General features: G+C 48.2%; 2 protein-coding genes across 5 annotated transcripts in view; one reads left to right on the forward strand and one right to left on the reverse strand.

Annotated features, from left to right (window-relative positions):
• The window catches only part of LOC137324332 (uncharacterized), a 54,058-nt gene extending 50,765 nt beyond the window's left edge, over positions 1 to 3,293 (reverse strand). For both annotated transcript variants that reach the window (XM_067988490.1, XM_067988491.1), the window contains exon 1: positions 3,100 to 3,293. In XM_067988490.1, the coding sequence (XP_067844591.1) occupies positions 3,100 to 3,151 (52 nt within the window). In that variant the 5' untranslated portion in view covers positions 3,152 to 3,293. The remainder of the gene's footprint in view (positions 1 to 3,099) is intronic.
• LOC137324334 (uncharacterized) overlaps positions 1 to 18,704 on the forward strand; it is a 53,874-nt gene that overhangs the window by 4,920 nt on the left and 30,250 nt on the right. The window lies entirely within an intron of this gene.

Raw genomic sequence — 18,704 nt, forward strand, 5'->3', positions numbered from 1 at the left:
TATATATTCTGTCCTTATTTTGATTTCTTCATTATAAATTCCTGTGTCCACATTTCTAATGCAAACTGCCAATGTAAACTTGTCACACCGTGATTACACCCTCCTGTAGTATCAATGCTGCAGCACTTCCGTGGTTGGGCTGGGGGGCGTGGGGAGGACGGTTTAGTGTGTAGAAGTTTCACATCACATTTTCCATTAGAAATGTGGACACAGGAATTTATAATGGTCGTTGAGAGGAAGTGAGTGCAGATGCATGAGATTTTTAATATAGACTGATATATGGATAGATATACATAAATACTCCTGAGGTGTATGCCACTTAATGATGTACAAAAACAGCCCAAACAAGTAAAAGGCGTTAAGAAAATACTCTGATTTGTCTTTCTTGGATCCAAAGTGGGTGACCTCACACTTCCCCACATTGAACTCCAGCTGCCAGAGTTTTGCCCACTCACTTACTCTGTCTTTGTCCCTTTGTAACTCCCTGCTCCTATCTACATAACTTACTGTGCCTCCTAACTTATTGTCATCTGCAAAATTGGAAATACAACTCTCTATTTCTCCATCCAAGTCATTACTATATATACGGTGAAAATCTGAAGCCCCAGTACAGATCCCAGGGAAACATCACTTGTCACATCCTGCCAATCAGAGTACATTCCCTTTATCCCTATCACTGTCTCCCGCCTCCCAACCAATGACCAACCCATGTCACAAGGTCACCTCCAATTCCATGCATTCTCATTTTTGATAATCTGTGTGGAACCTGATCAAATGCCTTCTGGAAGTCCATGAGGACAACATCCATGGACACTCCCCTATCCACCGTGCTAGCAATCTCCTAAACATATTTAATTAGATTGGATAGACATGACCCACCCTTCACAAATCCATGCTGACTCTCTTTGATCAGTTCATACTTGTTCAAATGCTCAGGCACTCTGTCTCTGATAATATATTCTAGTATCTTCCCCACAACCGACGTTGAAATCTGTAGTTACCTGGTTTCTGCCTTCCTCCCTTCTTAAAATATGGAGTGACATTTGCAATTTTCCAGTCCAAGGGCATAATTCCTGATTCTAGAGAGCTCTGGAAAATTATGACTAACACATCTGAAATTTCCTCACCTGTTTCTTTTACTATCATGGAGTTGAAATGACCGGTCCCTTGAGTCTTGTTTATCTTAAGTCCCAATATGTACTCCATTGCCATTTTATAACATGTATTAAATCCAGTAAGTTCCTCTTCTGTGAAAACGAGAGTCTGCCATTTCCTTTTGTTTATTCGTTCATGGGATGTGGGCATCGCTGGCGAGGCCGGCATTTATTGCCCATCCCTAATTGCCCTTGAGAAGGTGGTGGTGAGCCGCCTTCTTGAACCACTGCAGTCCATGTGGTGAAGGTTCTCCCACATTGCTGTTAGGAAGGGAGTTCCAGGATTTTGACCCAACGATGATGAAGGAACGGCGATATATTTCCAAGTCGGGATGGTGTGTGACTTGGAGGGGAACGTGCAGGTGGTGTTGTTCCCATGTGCCTGCTACACTTGTCCTTCTAGGTGGTAGAGGTCGTGGGTTAGGGAGGTGCTGTCGAAGAAGCCTTGGCGAGTTGCTGCAGTGCATCCTGTGGATGGCACACACTGCAGCCACAGTGCGCCAGTGGTGAAGGGAGTGAATGTTTAGGGTGTGGATGGGGTGCCAATCAAGCGGGCTGCTTTGTCCTGGATGGTGTCGAGCTTCTTGAGTGTTGTTGGAGCTGCACTCATCCAGGCAAGTGGAGAGTATTCCATCACACTCCTGACTTGTGCCTTGTAGATGGTGGAAAGGCTTTGGGGAGTCAGGAGGTGAGTCACTCGCTGCAGAATACCCAGCCTCTGACCTGCTCTTGTAGCCACAGTATTTATATGGCTGGTCCAGTTAAATTTCTGGTCAATGGTGATCCCCAGGATGTTGATGGTGGGGGATTCAGCCGTTGAATGTCAAGGGGGGGTGGTTAGACTCTCTCTTGTTGGAGATGGTCATTGCCTGACACTTTTCTGGCGTGAATGTTACTTGCCACTTATGAGCCCAAGCCTGGATGTTGTCCAGGTCTTGCTGCATGCGGGCTCGGACTGCTTCATTATCCGAGGGGTTGTGAATGGAACTGAACACTGTGCAATCATCAGCGAACATCCCCATTTCTGACCTTATTATGGAGGGAAGGTCATTGATGAAGCAGCTGAAGATGTTTGGGCCGAGGACACTGCCCTGAGGAACTCCTGCAGCAATGCCCTGGGGCTGAGGTGATTGGCCTCCAACAACCACTACCATCTTCCTTTGTGCTCGGTATGACTCCAGCCACTGGAAAGTTTTCCCCCTGATTCCCATTGACTTCAATTTTACTCGGGCTCCTTGGTGCCACACTCGGTCAAATGCTGCCTTGATGTCAAGGGCAGTCACTCTCACCTCACCTCTGGAATTATCTATTATAGCCTTGCACATCTGTCTTTATTAGGTTCACATTCCCCCCTTAGCTGCTCTCTCTCTATCAATATATTTTTAAAACTTTTGCTGTTGGCTTTGATATCCTTTGTAAGTTTTTTTTTGGTATTCCTTTTTGCACCTTTTATTACTTTCATTGTATCGAGTTTGTTGCTTTTTATAACTCTCCCAGTCTGCTTGATTTCCACTTTTCCTTGTATTTGTGTAAGCTTTTTCTCTTCTCTTGGTCTTGTCTCTTGCCTCACAGGCGGTGCCAGCTTTCTGATAGCTCACCCAAGTGACTGTTCTTCATAAGTGAGTCCGGACATGATGTCTTGGATGAGTTCTCAACCTTGAAGAGCACACACAGCTGATCCTGCAGGTCTCCACACTCCCAGCAGGCACACAGACCGATAAGGAGTGCGATTCCTGGGCTGTGTGACTCAGCTTCACATCTGACGGTGTATTTGCCCATTGACCCATGTGAAAGCCCAAAATATCTCAATTCTTAAACATAAATATCTGTGACTGCAAAATACCCGACTCACATCACCCGTCCACAATCGGTAAATCAATCTCAGAAATGTAATTATATGAAGCCAAAGCCAAGTGGGGTGACCCCACTCTGGACATTTACTTACCCACTGTGACACAGAGGAGCAGAGTCATGGCTGAGAGCGTTGGGCCAAACATTTCAACCAACTTATTTTTAAAAGATTAAATTCCTGTTCATTCACACTGTATAATAAAATGTTACCGTCGCTGTTTCAGAGATGGCGGAATTTCACTTCACTTCCCTACATGATTGTCACAGCTTGAATATATACAGAGAGGAAGGAATAAACCAACAAGTGGGCTGTCCTTTGAAAAAAATACTGAAAATATATTCATGCATCATCAACTAGTGACTCCCGCTGGAATAGTTTGAAAGGCACTGATAGCCTTTCGTTAAACTCACGCTGATGTCCACACACAATTTTCAGCACTGAATGTGGGATCAGGAGCAGGTGCACTGGTTGATTTTCCTCTGCTAGTCCAAAGACTTGTTAACTGCAGTGCTCATCACAGTCCAGGCTGAGATCAACTAACTCAGCACAGAGCAAAGGCTGAATGTCCAGCGTTCCTAGCCGGTGTAGCTCAGTTCCACCACGTGGGAATGAACTTACCAACTGGACCATCGGGGGACCTGGTCATTCATATTGATAAAACATCTTCAACCAACCCAGCATCTGTATACAGGCCATATTCATGAGAAGGGATGGATCCTTACACCTGCCCCATTACAGACCATTCCTAGGAGAGTGGATGAACTCTGACCTTTGACTCTTCACATTCACCTAGACTCTGGGCAGCCTATTTCCAGGAGACAAGGTTAATTCCATTGCACAAGGACCTATGTGTTCTCAGAGAGTGACCTAGCAGAGAAGGAATTTTGGCCCTTTGTTGAGGACCTTAAATTTCCCCCGTCAACTGTCCCCAGAACTCAGAGGGAAGCTTGACACGGTTATCACCAAGGATGGTGTAAGCTAATCATTTATCTTGGATAAGGAGGACACAGGTCCAAAATCAAGCAAGCAAATACCAAAAGTAAAGATTACAATGAAATGCCTCCACGAAAGTATGAATATGTGGAATAGACGCCCACGATGGGCCAAATAGAATCATAGAAAATTTACAGCACAGAAGGAGGCCATTTGGCCCATTGTGTTTGCGCCAGCTAAGAAACGAGCTACCCAGCCTAATCCCACTTTCCAGCATTTGGTCGGTAGCCCTGTAGGTCACGGCTCTTCAGGTGCACATCCAGGTATTTTTTAAATGGAGTTGAGGGTTTCTGCCTCTCCCACCCTCTCAGGCAGTGAGTTCCAGACCCCCACCATCCTCTGGGTGAAAAGTGTTTTCCTCATTTCCACTCTAATCCTTCCACCAATCACTTTAAATCTATGCCCCCTGGTTATTGACCCCTCTGCTAAGGGAAATAGGCCCCTCATAATTTTGTACACCTCAATCAAATCACCCCTCAGCCTCCTCTGTTCCAAGGAAAACAACCCCTGCCTATCCAATCTGTCATCGTAGCTAAAATTCTCCAGTCCTGGCAACGTCCTCGTAAATCTCCTCTGCACCCTCTCTAGTGTAATCACATCCTTCCTGTAATGTGGTGACCAGAACTGTGCGCAGTACTCAAGCTGTGGCCTAACCAGTGTTTTATACAGTTCCAGCATAACATCCCTGCTCTTATATTCTATGCCACGGCTAATAAAGGAAAGCATTCCATATGCCTTCTTAACCATCTTATCTACCTGTCCTGCTACCTTCAGGGATCTGTGGACATGCACTCCAAGGTCCCTCACTTCCTTTACACCTCTCAGTATCCTCCCATTTATTGTGTACTCCCTTGCCTTGTTTGCCCTCCCCAAATGCATTACCTCACACTTCTCTGGATTGAACTCCATTTGCCACTTTTCTGCCCATCTGACCAGTCCATTGATATCTTCCTGCAGTCTACAGCGTTCCTCCTCACTATCAACCACACGGCCTATCTTTGTGTCATCCGCAAATTTCTTAATCATGCCCCCTACATTTAAGTTCAAATCATTAATGTATACCACAAAAAGCAAAGGACCTAGTACCAAGCCCTGCGGCACCCCACTGGAAAACCCTGTAACCAGGGACATTGTGCTGCCAGTCCTGCCCCTCTTTAAGCCATGTTTCTGTAATAGTTAAGATATCATACTGCCACGTGTCTATCTGTGCCCTCAGCTCATCCGCCTTATTTCCTATATTCCTTGCATTGAGGTAAATACATTTAAGGACTGCCAAACTCCTCTGTTGTTTATTTTCTAACCTTCGTTCCCTCTGCCTTCCAGACACACTCACTAATTTTCTGCCTTCCATTTCCAGTTCTGACTTTATCCCATCCCCCTGCCAAGCTAGTTTAAACCCTCCCTGACAGCACTAGCAAACCTCCCCGCGAGGATATTGGTCCCGGCCCTGTGGAGATGCAACCCGTCCGGCTTGTACAGGTCCCACCTCCCCCAGAACCGGTCCCAATACCCCAGGAATCTAAAGCCCTCCCCCTTGCACCACCTATGCAGCCACGCATTCATCTGCTCTATCCTCCTATTTCTATTCTCACTAGCGTGTGGCACTGGGAGTGGCCTCCTTCTGTGCTGCAAGATTTTATGATTTTAATTTGCTTGGGTTTTTATTTGTGTATTCACCTGTCCCAGGAGATTACATGGCTCTGAATGGGTGGGGAGTGTATGTATTGTGATGCTTAAGGTATCACAGCTGTATGGGACAGACTGGATGGACCAGTGGGTCTTTCCCTGTCCAGAATTTTTGTATGTTCTTACAATTTCACTAGAAATGGCCCATTTGAAAAATCCTCTCACTGGAGCTGAAAATCTACATCCCTTCCGGCATATTCCCTGTGACTCTGCTGGAAGTTTGGTGGAAAGGCCACAAATTACACCTGGGCCCCAGATAGCCGGGTCCTGTCCTTACCATGGTGATTCTGCTGGGTCTTGTAAGGGATGAATCCCCTGCCCGCCCCAAACAAGGCTGGTGGCGTAGGAAGTGGCGAAGTGAGGGACTCCCAACGCTGAGAGTTCCAGCATCCCCAGCCTCTCACTCACTGGGCATATCACTGGTGGCCAGAACCAGTGTACCAGCTGAAGGGAGGCCAGGAGTACCATCTTCTTCAATGGTGGAAGTGGGGCTGGTGACTAAGCCTAGACCCCTGAGTCAGAAGGTTGTGGGTTCAAGTCCCACTCCAGAGACTTGAGCACGTAATCTAGGCTGACATCCCAGTGCAGTACTGAGGGAGTGCTGCACTGTGGGAGATGCCGTCTTTCGGATGAGACGTTAAACCGAAGCCTCATCCACTCTCTTAGGTGGATGTAAAAGATCCCTGGGCATGATTTGAAGAAGAGCAGGGAGTTCTCCCTGGTGTCCTGGCCCAATATTTAGCCCTCAGCCAACATCACTAAAACAGATTATCTGCTAATTATCTCATTGCTGTTTGTGGGATCTTGCTGTGCGCAAATTGGCTGCCGTGTTTCCTACATTACAACAGTCACTACACTTCAAAAGTACTTCATTGGCTGTAAAATGCTTTGGGGCATCCTGAGGTCATGAAAGTTGTTATATAAATGCAAGTCTTTTGTTATTGGTTCCTTATACTGGTAGCTGCCTTCCAAAGTGGGTCCCCGATACTCCCCCCTCTCCTGGTGCCATTTAGATTACCACTTCAAAGTAAGACAGGAAGCTAGGACCAGAGGATACAAATAGAAATTAGAGCCAAGTAAATTTAAAATCCAGTATCAAAGAGTGATAAATGTTTCAACCCTGTACTGAAGAGGCAGAAACACTGGGATTATTCAAAATGGAGTAGGATGGTGTGGCAAGTTAAGATACTTGAGAGATTAGAAGGGACCATTTTGCCTTTTCTCATCCCAAAGTGAACGCAATTTGATAAGGCCATAAAGAGTGCAAACAATGTATGAGGGCTCAATTGTAGAGGAATAGAATGCAAAAGTAGGGAAGTAATGTTAAATTTGTACAGAATCTTGATTAGATCACACTTGGAGTTACTGTGCACAGTTCCGGTCTTCATATTACAAAAAGGATATTGAAGCATTGAGGAAAGTGCAGAAAAGATTTACAAGGATGCTACCAGAATTGGGAGGATGCAACTTTCGGGAAAGATTGAGCAGGCTGGGGTTCTTTTCTCTGGAAAAGAAAAGACTAAGAGGAGATCTGATAGAGGCCTTTAAAATTATAAAGGGCTTCAATAGGGTGGAAATGGAGAGACTGTTTCCGCTTGTGGGTGAGCCCAGAACAAGGGAACATAAATATCAGATAACCACTAACACACAAAATAAAGAATTTAAGATGAATTTGTTTACACAGAGTGGTGAGAATGTGGAACTCGCTGCCATATGTTGAGGCAGAGAGTGTTGATGCATTTAAGGGGAGTCGATGTATACATGAGGGAGAAGGGAATAGAGGGATACTGGGGCAGGGTGGGAAGAGGTAATTACAGCGGGAGGAGGCTCGTGTGGCGAATAAACACCGGCACAGACCCGTTGGGCCTAGCTGCCTGTTTCAGTGCTGTAGATTCTATATAATTCATCCCTAATTTTCCTAAATTCTTAACGGCATGACCTTACATACTAGAGGGATCAGCTTAGCATTTATAAGAAATATCCTGGCTGGGTATTTTTCTATTGTGGTATGGCTTCTAAAAATAATTAGACCAGTTTTGGCAGAAGAGGTTGTTTGTGACCCAGTTTTGGATGCCAATTCTGTTCCTGTTCAGGTACTACCATTAAGGAAGCAGTAAAAGAGGAAGTCAATTCTAAATAATACCACTGTAGATTATTTTTGGATTGAACATTTTTAAAAGACCGGCCTTATTTGTGGGTTTGATGACGTTTGTATATTTAACTTTAAATTAGCAGGGGAGGACACCCTCCCCCGCTGATTTTCTGATCTCAGTTGGGCAGAGCATAGAGAAATTTAAGGAAGCTACAAAAATAATTGCAGTCAGTCTGCTTACAAATGTCACAAATAAGAGAGAAATACAAGAACAAATGAGTTTGAAAGAGTTTCTCCTTTTTACTATGTGTTTTCGCAATTTTCATAGGAAGGAAATTGTGAGATTGTAAACTGGGGAAACTTAGACCGCCTACTTCCATTCCTGTAATATCGCCCGTCTCCGCCTCTGCCTCAGCCCATCTGCTGCTGAAACCCTCATCTATTCTTTTCTTACCTCCACACGTGACTATTCCAGTGCTCTTCTGACCAGCCTCCCATCTTCCACCCTCCATAAACTTGAGCTCATCCAAAACTTTGCTGCCCATATTCTAACTTGCACCAAGTCCCGTTCACCCATCACCCCTGTGCTTGCTCAGCAACATTAGCTCCCGTTCCACTAAATCCTCAATTTTAAAATTCTCATCTTCATGTTCAAATCCCTCCATGACTACGCCCATCCTTATCTCTGTAACCTTCTCCAGCCCTACAACCCTCCGAGTGATCTGTGTTCCTCCAACTCTGGCCCCTTGTGCATCCTCCACTTCCTTTGCCCCACCATTGACAGCCGTGCCTTCAGCATCTAGGCCCTAAGCTCTGAAATTCCCATCTCAAACCTCTTTGCCTCTCCACCTCAAGGTGCTGCTTCAAAACCTATCTCTTTGACCAAGCGTTTGATCACCTGTTTTTGGCTCGGTGTTCATTTTTGCTGATAATGCTCCTGTGAAGCGCGTTGTATGTTTTACTACATTAAAAGGCACTATGTAAATGCAAGCTGTTGTTACCTCAGTTCCCAAATTCCTGATATACATTTCTGACAGAGAGGGACACAGAAAGAATCACAATTTGTCGGGAGAGAAAGAGAGACACTGACAAACACGCTCACAAATAATGGGCTGGATTTTCCTCGACCATATCACTCGAATACTCTTTACTTGCCTGGATGAGTGCAGCTCCAACAACACTCAAGAAGCTCGACACCATCCAGGATAAAGCAGCCCGCTTGATTGGCACCCCATCCACCACCCTAAACATTCACTCCCTTCACCACCGGCGCACCGTGGCTGCAGTGCGTACCAAAATGCACTGTAGCAACTCGCCAAGGCTTCTTCGGAAGCACCTCCCAAACACGTGAAATCCACCACTGAGAAGGACAAGGGCAGCAGGCGCATGGGAACAACACCATCCTGACTTGGCTATATATTGTATAGAACCTTGGTTAGACCACACTTGGAGTACTGTGAATAGTTCTGGACTAAGGAGCGTCCTAAAGGAGAGGGAGGTGGGGAGGCGGAGAGATTTAAGGAGGCAATTCCAGAGCTTAGGGCCTAGGCGCACGGACTACAACGGTCCAACAAAAAGATCCACCACCGCCACCTTCTCAAGGGCAACAAGGGACGGGCAATAAATGCTGGGCCTGCCAGCGATGCCCACATCCCAAAGAATGATTAAAAAAAACTCAGAAAGCACAGCAGTGGAGAAAGAGGAAAAATGAGGTGGGGACGCTGGTCATTGGGTCCCAGCCCTGAGAACGCCACTAAGAATTTTTTCCCCTTACATCAGGGGACCCAGCGACCCAACCTTTAAGTGCTCCATTGTAATTAAATGATGATGGGGATGGGGCTAGAGAACTATCAGACTTAACTGCCTCCCCACTGAAAAACTGCAGATTCCAGGTGCTGGCGGAAGAGATCTGGGTGTAGTTTCTGGGAGAGCAGCAGGATGGCCGCGTTGGAGGGAGAGAGTCTGCCAGTGGCCGTCCCTCCAGCTCTTCTGCTCCAAATTTGCAGCAAAGGTCCAAGTGCATCAGGCAGATCCTTTTTATAACATTTTTGAAACAAATCTTTGAGGCACTTCTGTCCCTTTTAATGGTTCTTCCATCCAGGAAAAGTCCTGCCTTGAACCTCCTGCAATGGTTAAAGTCCAGCCCAACATATGGAGAAAATGACAGAAACCATGTGAGACACACAGAAGGGCTGGGAGGCTTATACAAAAGGAGGAAATAGATTGAGAAACAAACCCAATCTTAATCAGTGGCCAGTTTTAAAATGCCCATGTTCTGTCTCTCAACTATGAAGTAAGTTTCTTGTTGGTTACTGTGTCACCTCCTTGTACAATCGGCAAATGCTCAGCTCGTGGATACTATTTAAAATTGGACTGAAATAAATGACTAGTGATCAGGGCATTTGCCATCTATATGGGTCACCAGCTTGAAACTACCTTCACTCTTGGGGAGAACAGCTGCTTTAAAACTAATCCCTAATTGAAATTAACAAAAGGTTGATGGTATATTGCTCCATAAAACAGTGCATTCTTTGATTTATTATGAGTAGCACAGGACATCCGCTGGTAACCTAGTAAAAACGGTTCACAGGCCTGCATTTCCTGTTTGCCTGTCACATTTCCTGCATCACACTTTGGTGTCACACCTTCTCATGTGCAAATTTTTCCCAGCTGATAGGATCAAATTTTATATTCATAAAACGCCAACAGATCACAACTGAACAGGTAGAGAAAGTGAGAATCAGCAAATAAGAAACAGGGATCAAAATCACCTAAACATGAAGCTCAAACGACCACAAATTAAGATAAGCAATCAGCAGTAGCTATGAAAGGGCCAGGCAAACCAAATCAAATCTGGTTTCTTTATCCAGCCATCGGCAAATGGGAACATAGAAAATAGGAACAGGAGTAGGCCATTCGGCCCTTTGAGCCTGCTCCGCCATTCAATACGATCATGGCTGATCCTCTATCTCAATATCATATTCCCGCTCTCTCCCATCTCTCTTGATGCCTTTTGCGTCTAGAAATCTGTCGAGCTCCGTCTTAAATATATTCAGTGACTTGGCCTCCACAGCCTTCAGTAGTAGTGAATACCACAGGTTCACCACCCTCTGAGTGAAGAAATTTCTCCTCATGTCAGTCCCAAATGTCCTACCCCATATCCTGAGACTGTGACCCCTCGTTCTGGACCCCCCAGCCAGGGGAAACATCCGCCCTGCATCCAGTCTGTCGAGCCCTGTCAGAATTTTATATGTTTCAATGAGATCCCCTCTCATTCTTCGAAACTCGAGTGAATACAGGCAGAGTCGACCCAATCTCTCCTCATATGACAATCCTGTCATCGCAGGGATCAGTCTGGTGAACTTTCGCTGCACTCCCTCTATGGCAAGTATATCCTTTCTTAGGTAAGGAGACCAAAACTGCTCACAATACTCCAGGTGTGGTCTCACCAAGGCCTGGTATGACTGTAGTAAGACATCCCTGCTCCTATACTCAAATCCTCTTGCAATTTGCCTTCCTAAATCCATTTGCCTTCCTAACTGCTTGCTGCACCTGCATATTTGCTTTCAGTGACTGGTGTACAAAACAAAATTTGAGATATTTCACATAAGGAGATATTAGGACTGGTGACCAAAAGCTTGGTCAAAGAGGTAGGTTTGAAGGAGCATCTTAAAGGAGAGAGAGGTAGAGAGGCGGAGATGTTTAGGGAGGGAATTCCAGAGCTTAGGGCCTAGGCAGCTGAAGGCACGGCCGCTAATGGTGGAGCGATTAAAATCAGGGATGCGCAAGAGGGAAAAATTGGAGGAGTGCAGAGATCTCGGAGGGTTGTGAGGCTGGAGGAGGTTACATAGATGTGGAGGGGCAAGGCCGTGGAGGGATTTGAAAATAAGGATGAGAATTTTAAAGCCGAGGCGTTCCCGGACTGGGAGCCAATGTAGGTCAAAAGCAACAAATTTTCTCTTCCTCGGTCAGTTTCAGGCTAACTGAGTAAACATCAAAAAGTGAGAACAAACTGCATTTTTAATGAAACATGGAAAATAGGAGCAAGAGTAGGCCATTCGGCCCTTTGGGCCTGCTCCGCTATTCAAAATGATCATGACTGATCGTCTAACTCAGTACCCTGTTCCCGCTTTTTCCCCATATCCATTCATCCCCTTAGCATTAAGAAATATATCGATCTCCTTCTTGAATACATCTAATGACTTGGCCTCCATTGCCTTCTGTGGTAGAGAATTCCACAGGTCACCACCCTCTGAGTGAAGAAATTTCTCCTCATCTCGGTTCTAAATGGCATACCCCACATCCTGAGACTGTGACCCCTGGTTCTGGACTCCCCAGCCATCAGGAACATCCTCCCTGCATCTAGTCTGTTTAGTCCTGTTAGAATTTTATATGTTTCGATGAGATCACCTCTCATTCTTCTAAACTCTAGTGAATATAGGCCTAGTCGACCCAATCTCTCCTCATATGTCAGTCCTGCCATCCCAGGAATCAGTCTGGTAAACCTTTGTTGCACTCCCTCCATGGCAAGGACATCCTTCCTCAGATAAGGAGACCAAAACTGCACACAATACTCCAGATGTGGTCTCACCAAGGTCCCGTACAACTGCAGTAAGACATCCCTGCTCCTGTACTGAAATCCTCTTGCAATGAAGGCCAACATACCATTCACCTTCCGAACTGCTTGCTGCACCTGAATGCTCGCTTTCAGCGACTGGTGTACAAGGACACCCAGGTCTTGTTGCACCTCCCCTTTTACCAATCCATCACCATTCAGATAATAATCTGCCTTTCTATTTTTACAACCAAAGTGGATAACCTCACATTTATCCACGTTATACTGCATCTGCCATGTTCTTGCCCACTCACCCAACTTATCTAAATCACATTGGAGCCTCTTTGCATCCTCCTCACAGCTCACATTCCACCCCAGCTTTGTGTCGTCTGCAAACTTGGAAATGTTACATTTGGTTCCCTCATCCAAATCGTTGATATATATTGTGAATAGCTGGGGCCCAAGCACTGATCCCTGCGGTACCCCACTAGTCACTGCCTGCCACCCGGAAAAAGACCCGTTTATTCCTACTCTCTGTTTCCTGTCTGTCAACCAATTCTCAATCCATGCCAGTATATTCCCCCCAATCCCATGTGCTTTAATTTTGCACACTAACCTCTCATGTGGGACCTTATCAAAAGCCTTCTGAAAATTCAAGTACACCACATCCACTGGTTCTCCCCTATCTATTCTACTGGTTACATCCTCAAAAACTCCAGTAGATTTGTTCAGCATGATTTCCCTTTCATAAACCCGTGCTGACTTTGTCCAATCCCGTTAATGCCTTCCAAGTGTTCTGTTATCATATCTTTTATAATAGACTCTAGCATTTTCCCCACTACTGATGTTAGGCTAACTGGTCTGTAATTCCCTGTTTTTTCTCTCCCTCCTTTTTTAAATAGTGGGGTTACATTTGCCACCCTCCAATCTGTAGGAACTGTTCCAGAGTCTATAGAATTTTGGAAGATGATCACCAATGCATCCACTATTTCCAGGGCCAATTCCTTTAGTTCTCTGGGATGTAGATTATCAGGCCCTGGGGATTAGTCAGCCTTTAGCCCCATTAATTTCCCTAACACTATTTATTTACTAATACTACTTTCCTTCAGTTCCTCCCTCTCCCTTGGTTCCCTAACATTTCTGGCAGGTTACTTGTGTCCGCCTTTGTGAAGACAGAACAAAAGTATGTGTTTAATTGTTCTGCCATTTCTTTGTTCCCCATTATAATTTCCCCCATTTCTGACTGGAAGGGACCTACATTTATCTTCACTAATCTTTTTCTCTTGACATATTTATAGAAGCTTTTACAGTCAGTTTTTATGTTCCCTGCTAGTTTACTCTCATACTCTATTTTTCCCCTCTTAATCAATCTCTTTGTTCTCCTTTGCTGAATTCTAAACTGCTCCCAATCCTCAGGCTTGCTGCTTTTTCTGGCAATTTTATATGTCTCCTCTTTGGATCTAATACTATCCCTAATTTCTTTTGTAAGCCACAGTTGAGCCACCTTTCCTGTTTTATTTTTGCGCCAGACAGGAATGAATAATTGTTGTAATTCCTGCACACGTTCTTTAAATATTAGCCATTGCCTATCCACCATCATCCCTTTTAGTAAAGTTCCCCAATCTGTGATAGCCAACTCACAGCTCATACTTTCATAACTTCCTTTATTTAGATTCAGGACCCTAGTTTCGGATTCGACTACTTCACTCTCCATCTTAATGAGGAATTCTATCATGTTATGGTCGCTCTTCCCTAAGGGACCCTGTACAACAAGATTGTTAATTAATCCTTTCTCATTGCACAATACCCAGTCTAGGATCGCCTGTTCTCTAGTTGCTTCCTCAACGTATTGGTCTAGAAAACCATCACGTACACACTCCAGGAATTCCTCCCCCACAATATTATTGCTAATTTGGTTTGACCAATCTATGTGTAGATTAAAGTCACCCATGATTATAGTTGTACCCTTCTTGCATGCGTCTCTAATTTCCTGTTTAATGCCCTCCCCTGCATTTCCACTACTGTTTGGGGGCCTATAGACAACCCCCACCAACGTTTTCTGCCCCTTGGTGTTTCTTAGCTCCATCCATACAGATTCCACATCGTGATTTTCCGAGCCAATATCCTTCCTCACTGTTGCATTGATTTCCTCCTTTACTAACAACGCTACCCCACCTCCTTTCCCTTTTTGCCTGTCCTTCCTAAATATTGAATACCCCTGGATGTTCAGTTCCCATCCTTGGTCACCCTGCAGCCATGTCTCCGTAATCGCAACTATATCATAACCGTTAATATCTATCTGCGCTGTTAATTCATCTACCTTATTGCGAGTGCTCTGTGCATTAAGACACAATGCCTTTAGACTTGTCTTTTTAAGATTGCTATTCATCTTAGTTTCATTTTGCACTATGGCCCTATTTGTTTTTCGCCCTTGTTTTCTCTGCCTTCCACTGTTGCTTCTTCCCTTTCTGTCTTTTGTTTCTATCCTTGTTTCCCCCTCCTCTGTCTCCCTGCTCAGGTTCCCATCCCCCTGCCATTCTAGTTTAAACCTTCCCCAACAGCACTAACAAACACCTCCGCGAGGACATTGGTCCCGGTCCTGCTCGGGTGTAACCCGTCCCGCTTGTACAGGTCCCACCTTCCCCAGAACCAATGTCCCAGGAATCTAAATCCCTCCCTCCTACACCATCCCACGCATTCATCCGGTCTATTCTCCTGTTCCTATACTCACTGGCACATGGCACTGGTAGTAACCCTGAGATCACTACCTTTGAGCTCCTGCTTTTTAATTTATCTCCTAACTCCTTAAATTCACCTTGCAGGATCTCATCCCTTTTTTTTACCTATGTCGTTGGTACAGATATGGACCACGACTACTGGCTGTTCACCCTCCCCCTCCAGAATGCCCTGCAGCCGCTCCGTGACATCCTTGACCCTAGCACCAACGCCATCTCTCTCACTCGCACTGACTCTCTCTCACGCATCCGCTCGCAATGACCCTCTCTCTCCCTCACTGACCCCCTCTCTCTCTACCCCTCTCTCTCTCTACCCCCTCTCTCTCCCTCACTGACCCCCTCTCTCTCTACCCCTCTCTCTCTCTACCCCTCTCTCTCGCTCTACCTCTCCCTCTCTCTCTCGCTCTACCTCTCCCTCTCTCTCTCGCTCCACCTCTCCCTCTCTCTCTCGCTCCACCTCTCCCTCTCTCTCTCGCTCCACCTCTCCCTCTCTCTCTCGCTCCACCTCTCCCTCTCTCTCTCGCTCTACCCCTCCCTCACTCTACCCCTCTCTCTCACTCTACCCCTCTCTCTCACTCTCTCTCTCACCGACTCCCACTCCCTCTCTCTCACCGACTCCCACTCCCTCTCTCTCACCGACTCCCACTCTCTCTCTCTCACCGACTCCCACTCTCTCTCTCTCTCTCTCACCGACTCCCACTCTCTCTCTCTCTCACCGACTCCCACTCTCTCTCTCTCACCGACTCCCACTCTCTCTCTCTCTCTCTCTCACCGACTCCCACTCTCTCTCTCTCTCTCACCGACTCCCACTCTCTCTCTCTCACCGACTCCCACTCTCTCTCTCTCACCGACTCCCACTCTCTCTCTCTCTCACCGACTCCCACTCTCTCTCTCTCACCGACTCCCACTCTCTCTCTCTCTCTCTCACCGACTCCCACTCTCTCTCTCTCACCGACTCCCACTCTCTCTCTCTCACCGACTCCCACTCTCTCTCTCTCTCTCACCGACTCCCACTCTCTCTCTCTCACCGACTCCCACTCTCTCTCTCTCTCTCACCGACTCCCACTCTCTCTCTCTCACCGACTCCCACTCTCTATCTCTCTCTCACCGACTCCCACTCTCTCTCTCTCACCGACTCCCACTCTCTCTCTCTCTCACCGACTCCCACTCTCTGTCTCTCTCACCGACTCCCACTCTCTCTCTCTCACCGACTCCCACTCTCTCTCTCTCACCGACTCCCACTCCCTCTCTCTCACCGACTCCCACTCCCTCTCTCTCACCGACTCCCACTCTCTCTCCCTCTCTCTCACCGACTCCCACTCTCTCTCTCTCTCACCGACTCCCTCTCTCTCTCTCTCACCGACTCCCACTCTCTCTCTCTCTCTCACCGACTCCCACTCTCTCTCTCTCACCGACTCCCACTCTCTCTCTCTCACCGACTCCCACTCTCTCTCTCTCTCTCACCGACTCCCTCTCTCTCTCTCACCGACTCCCACTCTCTCTCTCTCACCGACTCCCACTCTCTCTCTCTCTCTCACCGACTCCCTCTCTCTCTCTCACCGACTCCCACTCTCTCTCTCACCGACTCCCACTCTCTCTCTCTCTCACCGACTCCCACTCTCTCTCTCTCACCGACTCCCACTCTCTCTCTCTCTCTCACCGACTCCCTCTCTCTCTCTCACCGACTCCCACTCTCTCTCTCTCTCTCACCGACTCCCACTCTCTCTCTCTCTCTCACCGACTCCCACTCTCTCTCTCTCTCACCGACTCCCACTCTCTCTCTCTCACCGACTCCCACTCTCTCTCTCTCACCGACTCCCACTCTCTCTCTCTCTCTCACCGACTCCCTCTCTCTCTCTCACCGACTCCCACTCTCTCTCTCTCACCGACTCCCACTCCCTCTCTCTCTCTCTCACCGACTCCCACTCTCTCTCTCTCTCTCACCGACTCCCACTCTCTATCTCTCTCTCACCGACTCCCACTCCCTCTCTCTCTCTCACCGACTCCCACTCTCTCTCTCTCTCTCACCGACTCCCACTCTCTATCTCTCTCTCACCGACTCCCACTCTATCTCTCTCTCACCGACTCCCACTCTCTCTCTCTCTCTCACCGACTCCCACTCCCTCTCTCTCACCGACTCCCTCTCCCTCTCTCTCACCGACTCCCACTCTCTCTCTCTCTCTCTCTCACTGACTCTCACTCTACTCCTGTCTCTCTCACTCTCCCCCCTCCCTCGCTCTCCCTATCCATCCCGACCCCTCCCCCTCACTCTACCCTTCTCTCTCCCTCCCCCTCCCTCCCTCCCCCTTACTCACTCTCCCCCTCCCTACCTCCCTCACTCTCCCCCTCCCTTCCTCCCTCACTCTCCCCCTCCCGTCCTCCCTCACTCTCCCCCTCCCCTCACTCTCCCCCTCCCTTCCTCCCTCACTCTCCCCCCTCCCTTCCTCCCTCACTCTCCCCCTCCCTTCCTCCCTCACTCTCCCCCACCCTTCCTCCCTCACTCTCCCCCTTCCTTCCTCCCTCACTCTCCCCCTCCCTCCCTCCCTCACTCTCCCCCTCCCTCCCTCCCTCACTCTGTCTCTCTCCCCCTCACTCACTCTCCTTCTCCTCCTCCCTCTGTCTCTCTCCCTTTCGCTCACACTACCCCTCATTCTCTTTCTGACTCTAACTCTCTCTCCCTGTCCTTGTCCTCGCTCTCCCGGTCTCTCCCTCCCTCTCACTCACTTTACCTCACTCCACCTCTCCCTCACTCACTCACTCGCTCTCCCTCCCTCACTCACTCCCCCACTCGCTCTCTCTCCCTCCCTCACTCCCTTCCCCACTCACTCACTCTCTCCCCCCTCCCCCACTCACTCACTCTCTCCCCCCCCTCCCCCCACTCACTCACTCTCTCCCCCCTCCCCCTCACTCACTCTCTCCCCCCCCCCACTCCCTCCCCCTCCACTCACTCACTCTCTCCCCCCTCCCCCACTCACTCACTCTCTCCCCCCTCCCCCACTCACTCACTCTCTCCCCCCCTCCCCCACTCACTCACTCTCTCCCCCCCCTCCCCCCACTCAATCACTCTCTCCCCCCTCCCCCACTCAATCACTCTCTCCCCCCCTCCCCCCTCACTCCCCCTCCCCACTCACTCACTCTCTCCCCCCCTCCCCACTCACTCACTCTCTCCCCCCCTCCCCCACTCACTCTCTCCCCCCTCCCCCCTCCTCACTCTCTCCCCCCTCCCCCACTCACTCTCTCCCCCCCTCCCCCACTCTCTCCCCCTCCCCACTCACTCACTCTCTCCCCCTCCCCCACTCACTCACTCTCTCCCCCCTCCCCCACTCACTCACTCTCTCCCCCCCTCCCCCACTCACTCACTCTCTCCCCCCCTCCCCCACTCACTCACTCTCTCCCCCTCCTCCCCCACTCACTCACTCTCTCCCCCCTCTCCCACTCACTCACTCTCTCCCCCCCTCCCCACTCACTCACTCTCTCCCCCCCCTCCCCACTCACTCACTCTCTCCCCCCCTCACTCACTCTCTCCCCCCTCCCCACTCACTCACTCTCTCCCCCCTCCCCCACTCACTCACTCTCTCCCCCCTCCCCCACTCACTCACTCTCTCCCCCCCTCCCCCACTCACTCACTCTCTCCCCA

The sequence above is a fragment of the Heptranchias perlo genome, chromosome 8 (assembly GCF_035084215.1).
Source record: "Heptranchias perlo isolate sHepPer1 chromosome 8, sHepPer1.hap1, whole genome shotgun sequence".
Taxonomy (NCBI): domain Eukaryota; kingdom Metazoa; phylum Chordata; class Chondrichthyes; order Hexanchiformes; family Hexanchidae; genus Heptranchias; species Heptranchias perlo.